The following is a 14,679-nucleotide window of genomic DNA, read 5'->3' on the forward strand; positions in this document are numbered from 1 at the left end:
TAACCTATATAATAAGGATTAATTTACGCTAATAGACAGTATTTACGCATCATACGTGAGTTCACTCGTCTCTCGATCGCCTCCTTACACTAGTAGTTATTAAAAAAAGTGTGAAATAAATTGTTAAGATTGAGAAACCTGAAGGGAAACTGAATGGATGAGGTACTAGGTTGCAACTTTTTTACAAATTAAATTCAACAGGCACCAATTAGTCATGAAGTGCCAACCGGCTTTCACTGACAAATGATTTTATTGCAAGTCATATAAGTATCATAATTCATTAGTCAATGGACACTTTCAAGAAACAAACTTACCTCCCTTTCCCTGTCAAGGGTATTTTTTGTAACACGTTTTGTACGAGCACGTTCATTATTGCTAACTCGTCAAATCGACATTGACTGCAAACATTGGTCCTTCGAACCGGTTTCAATCCCGGTTCGAAGGACCAATGTTCGGAGTCGATGTCAATTGTATGGGAAATGTTAATAAAGTCACTGATAATCACAATAATGGATTTATTAATTTAAACTTGACAGAATTAAGGTAAACTGATAGGTACTGCTGGCTTGCTTCCCAAACGCGGACTGATCGCTTAGTGTAATTAATAAGCCGATGAAGTGAATTTGACGAGTTATTTATTACTATTTATTTATTTAATAAATTAACATTTTTTACTATAGGACTAATTAGTTTAAAACAAACTTTTAGCTATAATGAACGTGTATAGCTCGTACACATTTTATAAACGAGACTGGGTTATGCCTTGATCACACGTACCGAGCAAACGGGCGAGACAGTAAAATGTTTCTCAGTCGAGAAAGTGATGTAAAAGCGAGTTTTGTTAAGCGCTCGCTCGCTCGCTATGTTTATACGCACCGAGTACTCGGCCGAGAGCTCTGTCTCGCCCGTTTACTCGGTACGTGTATGAAGGCATTAGTGAGCTTGGAAGTGACGTTAGTTTATTGTGCGCAGACGTGATGCACTGCTTCGAGATCCGCACAGCGAACGTGGATTATATGGTGGGGCTGGACGGGCTGCCGGCGCGGGCGCGGGCGCGCTGCCGCCGCCCGAGTCCGGCGTGGGCGCCTACCTCGCGCGCTCCTGGGAGACCGCCGTGCGACACGCGCTGCTGCCCGTCACCGTCGCGCACCCCGAAGGTGACACACACACACACACACACACACACACACACACACACACACACACACACACACGCACGCACGCACGCAAGTACGCACCCGGGCGCGTGCATATATACAAACTACATCCCACGCGGTTTCAAGACCATATTGTCCAACGCATTCGAAAACATTACAGCATTCACCATTTCTCTATATAGGCAGAGACTAAAAGTTGCGATCACAAGAGGTCGCACATTAGCAGTGACCAATTGACGAACCGTGTGCTGTGCTTCCAGCGGAGACGATGTGCGCTGAATCAGAGAGCGGCTGCCGCGGCGCGGAGATGGCGCAGGTCTACCAGATCCACCCCGACGAGGTGCTGGGCTCGGGCCAGTTCGGCATCGTGTACGGCGGCCTGCACCGCCGCACGCACCAGCCCGTCGCCATCAAGGTTACATAACAGTGACACCACTTACACCACTCACTTGGAGTCTACATTTTCGTTAGGCAACCCGGAGAGTGAGAAAAGTAAAGAGTAAGAACAATGCAGACTTAGTTGCAGGCGACAACTAGACATTTATTAGATAGATAGATAGATATTATCTTTACTCTTCAAAACAAAGACATGGCTTAGTAGCTAAAGAGTAATAAAACTAACAATTAAATAAAAACATAAATTAAATAACAATTAAACAGATCAGACACATAAATGAGAAGCCATGTGATGCACTGAAGAACAGGCGCTGGCTCAGCATTGTGCTGCGGTAAGCCGCAGCGCTGGTATTCTGCCAGTACCCATACCAAGTAAGGACGCCGACCAACGTGATAAACTCAGCCCAATCTCGTCATCAAATGAGTTTTTCTCAAAAATGTCCGTAAAAGTTGACATTATTCTTTACATATCAGAAGGTGAAGTGCATTGTTTATGGTCAGCGAAAAATTAAAAAGTTAAAAGGATTGCAGGCGCGCTAGCTCGACAATAATGAATTAGCGCGCCTGCAATCAGTCTAATTTTTTTTTTTAAGTTAAAAAGGCCATGGAAATGTTGGCACAAGTCGTTACAGCCAAGTTTAATGGCTGGTATCAGAATATTTTATTGAAACTCCGACTTTTTCTATTGGGTCTGAAATAGCTTGTGGGTTTCGGTGGAAAATACACCTGCAGTTTATTTTTGATGAAAAAAGGCGGGAAAGCATAAGAAAAATATTGGAATAAAATTAAATTTTACAATATATTTGAGAAAAAGTTTATCTATTTTCAGAATTATTCACCATTTTTGAGAAAGCTTTATATTAGTCTCGCTGGAATAGCAATGCTGGCTTCGTATTAGTTAAACGGACTCGCAAGCTCGTCCGTTTAATACTCATACTCAGCCAGCAATTGCCTACTTCCAGGCCACGACAATAATCTACTATTATTATTCAGTGGGATCGTAAAGTAGCAAAATTTATTTAAGTATTTATTATTATTATTATTTAAAATGTCAGAAAAAAAGTGTGTGAGGTGTGAGGTGAAGGGGGTTCAGAAAAGTTCAAGATTATTACAGTGAACCTACAATTGAGACTAATTTTTAGAGCACTCTTATCTAGGCCACAATAGAGCTCTCAACAGGCTCAGGTTGAGGTTAAGGTTAAACGAGGCGACGTTATTGAGACATACAATTTTACGAGCACTACAATGCTCCAAGCAATATTGAAAAACACAGGTGCAGTAATATACACGCATCAGCTCTAAGAGCTGTTGAATAATAAATAATTTGGCCGTATCTCAATTTAGGTACACCACATATCCACATAGTACCGTTGAAACGAAGACTATTTGAATAGACAGCTTCTTAATAGCAATAATAAGGGCCTGTTTCACAACTTGTCGACTTACTTTAAGTGACGGATATCAGTGATGCCGTCTCTGTTTGTTTTGTCCGCATAAACAAAGACGGCATTACTTTTATCAGACACTTAAAGTTAGTCGACAAGTGGTGAAACAGGCCCTTAATATCACTACGCCACTATCCAAAGCCTCGCTACCAACAGGTGATAGACAAACTCCGCTTCCCGACGAAACAAGAAGCCCAGCTGAAGAACGAAGTGGCGATACTCCAGAACCTGTCCCACCCCGGCGTGGTCAACCTGGAGCGGATGTTCGAGACGCCCGAGCGGATATTCGTCGTCATGGAGAAGCTGCGGGGAGACATGCTCGAGATGATTCTCAGCCATGAAAAGGGCCGGCTCACGGAAAGGACCACCAAGTATTTGGTTGCGCAGGTAATTATTGATTTATGTAGAAGTGGATGAGGGTGGGATGCTGCATGAAAACACTGATATGTCCTTCTAATGTTCTGCACGTGAGTAGTGCAAAGGTTGGTAGGTTGTGGTTCATTGATATTGGACCTCCGCAAAGTAGTGCTTGAATCAATCAATTAACAACACCATACGTAAAATCTTTCTTACTTATATTTCTTTCGTTTATATAGGCAATATTTTATTTTTAATAATATCTAAACTTGAAAAACACTATAGTGCTTTACCATATACACTACGCTGAGTTTCCGCTGGATGGTGTACAGGCGTACAGTCACCTGCATAACATCTGCCGCAGCGGAGCGTGCAAAAAGATTTGACACGCGCTACTGGCTTTAGAAATACCAGTCGTATCAGATATTTATGCACGCTTTGTTATGTCAGATATTGGTCATGATGACTGTACATAATTTGTCGTCAGATTCTAGTGGCACTGAAGCACCTGCACGCAAAGAATATCGTGCACTGCGACCTAAAGCCAGAGAACGTTCTGCTGTCGTCGGACGGCGCGCTGCCGCAGGTCAAGCTGTGCGACTTTGGCTTCGCGCGCATCATCGGCGAGAAGTCGTTCCGTCGCTCCGTCGTCGGCACGCCCGCCTACCTCGGTCAGTACCTACTCCCCCTACTTCCACCTAGCCATCGACACTCTCGAGACTCCGACAAGTGAATAATAAATCTGACTCCACTATCGGATACGACTCCACTATCGGATACGAATTCACTATCGGATACGACTCCGCTATGATCGACTTTTCGACTCCCTTAAAAAGGTTCGATTACATTGTGTACCTATTTTTTTGCTAAATATGAGTAGTTCAACTGTTTTTAGGGTTCCGAAGCCAAAATGGCAAAAATGGTTTCGCCATGTCTGTCTGTCTGTCTGTCCGTCCGCGGCTTTGCTCAGGGACTATCAATGCTAGCAAGCTGTAATTTTGCACGGATATATATATAAATTATGCCGACAAAATAGTACAATAGAAATTCAAAAACTATTTTTTTAGGGTACCTCCCATAGACGTAAAGTGGTGGTGATTTTTTTTTCTCATCCAACCGTATAGTGTGGGGTATCGTTGGATAGGTATTTTAACCATTAGGGGGTTTGCGAAGACAATTTTTCGATTCAGTGATTTGTTTGCGAAATATTCAACTTTAAAGTGCAAATTTTCATTAAAATGGGCGTCCCCCCCCCCACTCTAAAATCTAAACCGGTGGGTGGAAAATTAAAAAAAAAAACAGGATGGTAGTAAGTTTATCAAACTTTCAAGGAAAACTATAACGGCTAAGTTTGCTTGAGAATTATTAGTAGTTTAAGAGTAAATAGCAGCCTAAGGTATAAAATATAAACTTGGAAGATTCCGTATAAAATACGAAATCCTTAGAAAAATATTACTTAATTTTGTCATAATGGCTACGGAACCCTATTTTGGGCGTGTCCGACACGCTCTTGGCCGGTTTTTTTGTGGTTGTTGTCTTGTTGAAAGGTCAAAGGTTCCAACGGTAAGTATACGCATTTTCGATGCATGCATGTCTGCGTGACGCGAAGGGAAGTTGGTAGGAGCTCAGTAATAACCCCTCGGAGTCGATTACGATTGGAAGGGTACTACGATAAGGTCGATAATACCACACCACGACATGTCGAACAGATTGCAACGGCCGTGAGCACAAATAGATCGTTTTAAAAGGTATCACATTCATTTAGCCAATCATAACTTGACGCATAGATCACGTCACAACATTTATGATGCGTCATCGTATATTAAACAGTTTGGTCGATCCTTAAATTAGTGACAAACTAATTACCCGCTTAATTCTAGTCAGATTTCTCCCGATTTTAGAAAACCTTATTACCTATAATATTAAGGTTATATTGAGGTATATTAAGGTTAATAATTATTGATCGTTTCAGCTCCGGAGGTGCTCCGTAACAAGGGTTACAACCGTTCGCTGGACATGTGGTCGGTGGGGGTGATTGTTTACGTGTCTCTTTCTGGCACGTTCCCCTTCAACGAGGACGAAGACATTGGCGAGCAGATACAGAACGCAGCGTTCATGTACCCGCCGCAACCTTGGCGGGAGATCTCTGCGGAAGGTACTCATTACCTGACTGCCTAGCCCCTCTAGGTTATGTTTTTTGAGCGTATGTACTCGTAGGTCTATTTCTTATCGTTTCGTATCTTTGGTTCACTCTGCAGGCTAAACGTCTAGACGGAATCTAACATATGAGGTAGCATTAGATTCGTCATACTCGTAACTGTCGGAATAACATAGGGTATGAACTATTTAAAAATGGCGTCCGCGAAATAAAAAATAGCGGGGGAATTAAAAAAATATGATTAAAGCAATGCATGAAAAATAAAAGGTACATAGTAATTGACCATTGTTGCTACCGTTGGTTGCCAAGTATTTCATTTCCTTGCAATCAAAGTAAAAGCCGTGTCGGCTAGGGTGGCTGTATGAACGTCTCGGGTAAAATGGCTCGTTTTATGCATTTGTTGTACAATGTACTATATTTATGAAAATTTATTTGAAGTCGTTTAAATTGTAATCTTAAATGAGACGATGTGTTTTTGTGTTTAGCGATCGACCTGATCAACAACCTGCTGCAAGTTAAACAGCGCAAGCGTCTGAGCGTGGACAAGTCGCTGGCGCACGTGTGGCTGCAGACGCGGCAGGCCTGGGAGGACCTGCGCGCGCTCGAGTGCCGCGTCGGACGACGCTACCTCACGCACCCCAGCGATGACGCGCGCTGGGCCGAGCCCCGCCGCGCCCGCCGAGCCCGCGCCAAGAGACCCGTGACCGGGGTGAGTGCCGCATGCCTCCCGCCCTCACCTCACGCACTCCATCGATGACGCGCGCTGGGCCGAGCCCGAGCCCGCGCCCGCCGAGCCCGCGCCAAGAGACCCGTGACCGGGGTGAGTGCCGCACGCCTCCCGCCCTCACCTCACGCACCCCAGCGATGACGCGCGCTGGGCCGAGCCCGAGCCCGCGCCCGCCGAGCCCGCGCCAAGAGACCCGTGACCGGGGTGAGTGCCGCATGCCTCCCGCCCTCACCTCACGCACCCAGCGATGACGCGCGCTGGGCCGAGCCCGAGCCCGCGCCCGCCGAGCCCGCGCCAAGAGACCCGTGACCGGGGTGAGTGCCGCATGCCTCCCGCCCTCACCTCACGCACCCCAGCGATGACGCGCGCTGGGCCGAGCCCGAGCCCGCGCCCGCCGAGCCCGCGCCAAGAGACCCGTGACCGGGTGAGTGCCGCATGCCTCCCGCCCTCACCTCACGCACCCCAGCGATGACGCGCGCTGGGCCGAGCCCGAGCCCGCGCCCGCCGAGCCCGCGCCAAGACCCGTGACCGGGGTGAGTGCCGCATGCCTCCCGCCCTCACCTCACGCACCCCAGCGATGACGCGCGCTGGGCCGAGCCCGAGCCCGCGCCCGCCGAGCCCGCGCCAAGAGACCCGTGACCGGGGTGAGTGCCGCATGCCTCCCGCCCTCACCTCACGCACCCCAGCGATGACGCGCGCTGGGCCGAGCCCGAACCCGCGCCCGCCGAGCCCGCGCCAAGAGACCCGTGACCGGGGTGAGTGCCGCATGCCTCCCGCCCTCACCTCACGCACCCCAGCGACGACGCGCGCTGGGCCGAGCCCGAACCCGCGCCCGCCATGGTTATTAAATTGACACATTTTGTTCTTGTGCAGGGACTGCTCGGAGCGTGTAGGCGAAGTGCGCGCGCGCGGCTATTTCCTGCGCCTCAAGTGGAAGAAGCTGCTGGTGCGTGTGCGATGAAGCCCCCTTCCCTTGCCCCTGGGGCGACATGTCGTCCACATAGCGCACATCCAATCCTGCACTTGGACTTACGTACAATTTCTACAAGTGTTATTTATGACTAAAGGTCCCATCACAGCTCATTACAGCCACCCGGCATCCGACCAGCACCGCCTCGCCTCGAGCGGTTAGTATTCATCATATGGATTTGTATGGGCATGCGCTTACTACATCAACTCAAAGCGAAGACTCTGAAGCGTCACCGGATCACCTCACTCGCGAGGTTGCCACGCGCGGACGGCAAGTTAACCACTCGCTGCCCGCACGCTTCGACAACGAGTGGACGCCGAAAGTCGAGGCGGTGCTGGTCGGGTGCCGGGTGGCTCTAATGAGCTGTAACCTATGAGCTGGCTAAACTCACTGTTGAAAGCCAATCAGTTTCTAATTTCCCTTACTTCTCGTACGAAGTTTAAACTGATAATTCATTTTTAATCCTGCTGTCATCTAAAAACTGGATATTTCTTTACAATTATATTATACATTCGATGTTTTAAAAGTCGGTACTAACAGTTGAGGGTTCAGGGATGAAGCTCTAGATTAAAATTGACGTTCCTACTGAACCATTACTTCTGGTTTTAGTTGCTTCTTTCTGTGAAACACATTTAGTAGAGTAGAATAATTTTGACATCTGTAGCTGTAAATTTTACAGCGTAAAATATTAGTGAATTATTATTTTTCAATTTGTTCAAGAAATTAATTTATCTTTTAATGAAACTAGCAAGCTAACATTGTTATTTAAAACAAATCATTATTAATCGAAAACAGTGTAAAGCTGTAAGTGTTAAGCTTACTGAACAAAATAGTTCATTATCTTATACCTCAAGAGTATAATCGTTTTAAAATTTTGGTTGTCTTACTGCATTCCTACATGGGTAGCTGTTTTACACTAGGATTAATTTTCGTTTTAATTTGTAATTTATTTATATGAGAATTTTAATAATAATTATTAACTTTATGTGTAAGTGTGTGTGATGCGAATGGTTAAATGTTTGTTGTGAACAAATTAGTTTAGGATGTTTACACGGGGCGTTGTTCAATGTTAATATCAAAGCGGCCGTCGGCCTTCGCAACGCTATTGTTATAGCAGATACTACTTTACGAAGACTTTTTAAGTTTTTGCCAATCGCTCATATCGCAGTCAATTTGTTGGGTGAAATTGTTTATGTATGTTGTAGGTTGTTGTGCTGAGTGCTGGTACAATCGCTGCCAAACAGCCTATTGGAACCGGAACGGGTCGTTTTGTGAAGCGATTGTAACCGGTCGATAACAATATGTGTCGGTTTATAATATAATGTTTAAACTTTCGTGATTTTCACTCATAGTCAAAATACCACAAACGGGACTTATCACGCTAAAACACACGAGTAATATTTACCTGACGTTTTAACTAGATTACAGTGGTCGTGGTCACGAGTAGACTGAAGTTTAGGGTGTCAAGTCTGCCTAGCAGCGCGAGTCCTTCGAACTACCCGCACTTGATCACAAAAAAAGATTATAACAAAAAAATTAACCGACTACAAAAAAACATGAAAATATTTTTCTACCAGTCTGAAGTCGGTCGGTGCCTCAGCACGAGCCAGCAGGTGTGGACCTCTATGGTCATCTACCTCACCTACGCACTTTATATTGAGCTTCAATCACTCCTGCTGGCTCGTGCTGAGGCACCGACCGACTTCAGACTGGTAGAAAAATATTTTCATGGTTTTGTAGTCGGTTCAATTTTAGTTATAATTTTTTTTTTCACGCTTTTTAGTGTAATCTGAGATACAATAGTTTAATATCAACTGCTCGTCACCTTTTACGAAAGATTGCTTTTTCCGATGCAGAGACGTTCATTATTGAGCAGTCCTGGTGCTTCACCACCCGTTTCACCATATGCATTACGAGGAGCATAAATTGCTTAGCAACTGTGTCAAAGTAATTAAAATTCAACCCGTGAAATACTTGTTATTGAGTAGTAACTCCGATGGTCAACTGTGGTCTTCATCATCAGTTTCACTTCACCAAATGATGATTTTCAAGAGCAAATGCACGAGTTACTACTAAATATATCCAATTTACTATCTATAGGTGTCCCTACAACATTTGAAGAGTTCCCTCGATTTCCTTAAGATCCAATCATCAGATCCTGGTTTGGTGCTTATGGGATCTAATTGAAGACATTCCTAGACGAACTAAAAAAATAATCCCAAATCATTTCATAAGTGACGGAGTTCTAAGGTAACAAACATAAAAAAATGATAACCTCGTCCTTTTTTGAAGTCGGTTAAAAATACCGGCACTCCGGTAAGTTGGAGCCGTTCTAGGCAAGTATTCCATCAAGGTGGTACACCCTTTGTCCAAATTCGCGAGTCATATTAGGACACCCAAGGATGTCGTTCCCTTCCAAACACCAGGTGTTTATAAGGTTGATTGGTTGTGGTAGTTCCTTTATCGGACAGACGAAAAGAACAATAGCTAAGAGGGTCAAGGAACATATTGCATCTGTTAAAAATCGCCAAGTGAATAAGTCAGCCATAGCCGAACATTTATTGGAGTCAGGACCAGACCACTGGATTGAGCTTCACGATCCCAAAATCTTCTCCACGGAACGTCATTTCTACTCAAGAATGGTACGTGAAGCGGTTGAAAGAAAAAAGCACAAAAATTTCAACCGGGACGATGGATATAAGCTTTCGTCTTCGTGGAATCCGGTTATAAATAAGTGTCGGCGTCGGGATGAATGTTCGGAGGGACGATCGGACGTTGTTAGTGTTGTGTGTCGGTGTGACGGCGTGACAAATAAAAATGGCCAAGTGCGGGTAGTTCGAGATACGAGTGCCGGTACTTTTTGTGATCAAGAGCGGGTAGTTCGAAGGACTCGCGCTGCTAGGCAGACTTGACACCCTACACTTCAGTCTACTCGTGACCACGCCACTGTAATGTGGTTGAAACGTCGAGGTAAATATCCCGAGGTAAAGTCCCGTTTGTGGTATGTGACTATGAATATGTGTCGGTGTATGTGTGTGCTCCGGTTTCCTCTAACGTACCTTGATGTTTCTCCTCGCTCTTTTAAATAAGTCTACGCCTAGTCTTTAAGAACTATCCTATTTTCTAAGCTACACTATCAATGCGACCATGCTACTTGATGGTTTTAATAATTATTTAGAAACTGCACTTAGTCTAAATTTATATGAAACTAAAGTGTGGACCTTTGAGGGAGGTGGACCTCGTAATGTAACGGCCTAAATCGACTTAAAGTTAGGTAAGATTTAGTAAATAACGGGGCTCAGGCAGCTGCCAGCAACTGTATACACTTTGCATCGATGACTACATCCACTACGGCGAGAATGGTCGAATAGCGTAGAATAGTAGATTGTTTCACCAAGCAGAAAGTTATTTATTAACACCGAGTGCTGATTTCGAGGCCGAGCGAGGCACGAGGGCAATATAAATTACTTAATGCGAGGTGCATAATCTGCTTTTCTTTCAACTATTACAGGAATAGTAGACGAAAAAAAAACTCATGCTAAACAATGAATAGGAAAGAAATGTCATATTTTTGTAAGTTTACTTTCGCATTCTCCAAAAATGTCCAAAAAAAGTCTCAAAAATTTGCAAGGTTTCCGCCAATTTGTTTTTTTTTAATTTACTTTTTTTGGCAGAGTTAGCATATATAGCAGATATTTTTACCCGCGATCTGTCAAATTTCGGATGGGCGCCAGGTTGGCCAACCACACACAAAGTTTTTTTTAAATATACGGCTACTTTTACTATTTTTGGTAGGATTGGTAGCAACAAGTTTTTGGACGCAATCTGACAAATTTCATAAGACCGTCAGGTTGACCAACCTAACACTAGATTTTTTTACACTATGCAGGCTAATTTTATAGCAAAACTACTTGTTACCTCTTTGGTCGTGCAATTAAAAAAAAAAAACTAAAACAATGCAGTAATGGATTTTCATACATTTTTTCTGCCGTAGAGCAGAAAAGTCTTGCTTTGTGCTGGGTATTTAGTGCGGTTATGATGAAATTAAAGCATAGTTGGAAGAAAAATGTTATTTCATTCTCGTCGACGCGTTCGATGTCTATTCGTTAGTCAAAGTCTGCTAGCCTAATTATAAAACATCACAAGAATTCAATGAAAGACCCCAATAACACGTAGTTATAATTGATAGCATAAGGTGCATTATTCGAAAAGTTTCTTAACACAATTTCAGTACATCGTATTCTTTTCGAACATCGATTACGAACTGTGCCAACGGTTTTTGATTGTTTTATCTTGAACTTTACAAATTATGTCATCTATATATTTCAGTAAATTACATTATATTATAAATATATTTGGGAATATTTCCCGAGGTGAAGAGAGAATATTTAATGGGGTTTTACGGGTGTTATCGGTGCGATGGAGGGACCTTAATGTAAGAAGTATACGCGTCCGGCCTGGTGGATTGTTATATTATAGTATAGACTATATAGACCATGTCTGTTGTGTTGCTGCCCGCTATCGCTTTACTATGTCACAAATATATTTACTCATAATGTTTCTAACTAAGAGTACGTTATTACGATTTTATGCGTAGTCATTCCAATGTTTTTTATACTGTGATTTTTTTTACATTTTTTTTTTACTATATCATTTATATAAACTTTGCAATGCAAGCTTCCATTTTCTGTGATCTCGTAAGAACATGTTTTAATAAAAAAATATTTATATATTTTAGCAGTTTATTATCTGTAGGAGTATTTTAAACTTGACTTTATATCTCTCTTTTTTTTGTTACATACTCTACTACAATGTAAGTGTTGACATTACTATAGTGTTTACTATGTTAGCAATGATTTTATACTTGAACTATCCGATCTATTTCGCTAAGAGCTTTACACAAACCGTATTATTGTTTTAAACTTCTATTATATTGTACAATTTCAGCCGGTCTATCTTCCAGTTGTACATTTTAGTGCAAGTAAATTTGGACCAACCCTGAAGCGTAATTTAGGAGTAAATACATGTTTAATGTTGCGAATTATTTAAGTAAGTAGAGCAGTGTCAAATTGTAATAAAATATTATGATATCATTACGAGAAAACGCGGCGATTCAATGCTTTCGCGCGTATCTTACTATATTTAAGCAATTTTCAAACAGTGTCCAAAACAGGCCAAAACAAAGTGTCAATTTGTAATTATCATTTGGGCAGCTTTAGAAACCGATAATATACTAGATTAATGCTACAATACTGGAACCATAAATGTGAAAGTAAACCTGGCGAAAACACAGTAATTAGACATTAACATAATAAACAATATGCATAATATTTGCATAATATTTGATATTTTAATAATGCATGGTAAATTATATTGCAAATTGGTGATTGTTGATATATAAAAGGAGCTCTGTGTCGCGTTGTCATATAATATGAAATAGGTATGGCAGCTCAACTCAACACTGTCACTCAATTAACTTTTACAGATGAATCTCTGAAGCATCATTTTCCAACTTGGCAGTTGCAGGAAAGTGCAATGTTAAGTCATTTTCATGGTCTGGGTTCATGAACTAATTTTTAAACAAGAGTTATCGCTTTTCTAACACCTCCTTACCTATTTCTACGTTGAAAAAGTAGCGATAGGAAACTGTTCGGGAATAATGCTAGAGAGTATTTTGCATGGACCCAAAACTTAATATGGCAACACCAGACAGGGCGGCTCTCGATGTTGTAGGGTAAGCGGTTATTTGTGACAAGAGCGATTTACAAATGTGTTACTATTACATATTTAAATAATAAATGCCGTTTTGGATAACCAAGTGTTTCATTCCTAGCTAACACTTCCAACAATACTGACATTACGTACATGGGAAATTGTATTCTATTGTGCATGCAATATCGCACACTGCTGTTTACTTTACATTTTACAGTTAGAAACATTTTTCACTCTGCTGGCGAGATAATTTTCAAGAGCATGGAGCAAGTATCGCTCTGCTACATCTCAATACGACAAACCATGCCACCTCTAATAGTTGATGGGTATCAGGTAATACTTGTTTTGACAATCGTCGTAGGGTTTTGAATTTAATACGAAGATAGTTTTCTTAATTCGTTCAATCACAGACTAAGTGCTATTATACTAAGTGATTTGCTAGAAACATAAACGTTCACGTGTTTAACGGTTATTCAGCAACTAGCCGTGACATGTCACACGACAGTTCACATCCGAAACAAGTCGTCAGTCGTCATGCTTCTAGCGCTGGTGTTGGTCGCGCACGCGCGGGCAGAGTGGGTCGAGATCACCCAGCTACACAAACCTTCCAGAATTATCCATAAGCCGTCGCTTCCCGTACCAACCACTGAAAGGTACAGTGAAAAGATAACACACGCGCAGTTCTGGACAGAACCGGCTGAAATTTTACATGAAAACAAAAACAGAATATACTTTAACAACTCCTTAGAACAGCGAAAACTTTGGAGCAAAGGTGTAGTTCACAGAGTGCCCATCCTAGGCAGTGTGAAAAGAACATTCTCGACTACAGAAGAGCCTGCCAGATCGAAGTACGAAGAAACTGATCTAAGTATTGAATTTCCTAACGGGTACACCAAGAGGAATCCCTTTAAAGCGTTTACAGAACAGTTACCTGAATTCGTGACCAAGGAGGAGACCTTTGAAGATGATGAAATAGAAGAACTGCACTACGTGAGAAAACCACCTGAAGAGACTTGGGCTCCGAAAAAAGAGACTCAAATTAAAAACAGTGCAAACAAATCTGTTAAACCTGATCGAAGAGTTGACACTGAGGAGACTGTGCCTGTAGTAATTAAAAAACACGAAATCCTGAATAGTAAGGGACATGATAAATTACCCACGGAAAATTATGCTAAAGACAACACAATAGAGAATGTGTTGAAATTTGTAAAAGTCGTCGCAGACACAATAACGAGGAACACGCGCAAGAGTTTCAACAGCAAACTGCGGTACTTAGAAGACCTCAAGGATACAATCATGGTGAACATAGGTAAGATGTAAGAAGGATGTAAGGATTAATAAATAGATCATTTATGAACAAAGTACCGACCGACATATTAATACAAAGGTGATAAATTTTAAATTATTAAATTTGTTATTCACCATGACGGCATTAAAAAACAATTATAACTTAACAATGCAAGTACTTGTGCCATCGAGCTTTGCTCGGGCTAAAGATTGAAAACACGTATTTTTCTAGAGATAGGTAAGACCAAAACCCACACATAGCAAAATTTTATTGAAATCGGTAGAGCCCATAAGAGAATACATATACGAGTAGAGTAGATCAGTCAGTCTCTGAGATGCCCGAAAGAAATGAATATAGGTAGGTAAAAGAATTGCTCGTATAAAGATAAATGTAGGACTACCTATCTGCAAAGTTGATAACTATTGCCAGCTCTTTTTAGGGTCCGTAGCCAAAATGGCAAAAACGGAAC

The 14,679-nt window shown here is 42.4% G+C and overlaps 2 protein-coding genes across 2 annotated transcripts in view; both read left to right on the forward strand.

Annotated features, from left to right (window-relative positions):
- LOC141432945 (serine/threonine-protein kinase D1-like) overlaps positions 1-14,242 on the forward strand; it is a 79,790-nt gene extending 65,548 nt beyond the window's left edge. Inside the window, 8 exon segments of the mRNA XM_074094779.1 lie at positions 973-1,038; positions 1,041-1,157; positions 1,418-1,572; positions 3,155-3,385; positions 3,843-4,026; positions 5,328-5,510; positions 5,999-6,222; positions 13,400-14,242. Coding sequence (XP_073950880.1) covers positions 973-1,038; positions 1,041-1,157; positions 1,418-1,572; positions 3,155-3,385; positions 3,843-4,026; positions 5,328-5,510; positions 5,999-6,222; positions 13,400-14,242 — 2,003 coding nt within the window.
- The window catches only part of LOC141432432 (ADP-ribosylation factor-like protein 2), a 221,445-nt gene that overhangs the window by 187,329 nt on the left and 19,437 nt on the right, over positions 1-14,679 (forward strand). The window lies entirely within an intron of this gene.

The sequence above is a fragment of the Choristoneura fumiferana genome, chromosome 11, assembly GCF_025370935.1.
Source record: "Choristoneura fumiferana chromosome 11, NRCan_CFum_1, whole genome shotgun sequence".
Classification (NCBI taxonomy): domain Eukaryota; kingdom Metazoa; phylum Arthropoda; class Insecta; order Lepidoptera; family Tortricidae; genus Choristoneura; species Choristoneura fumiferana.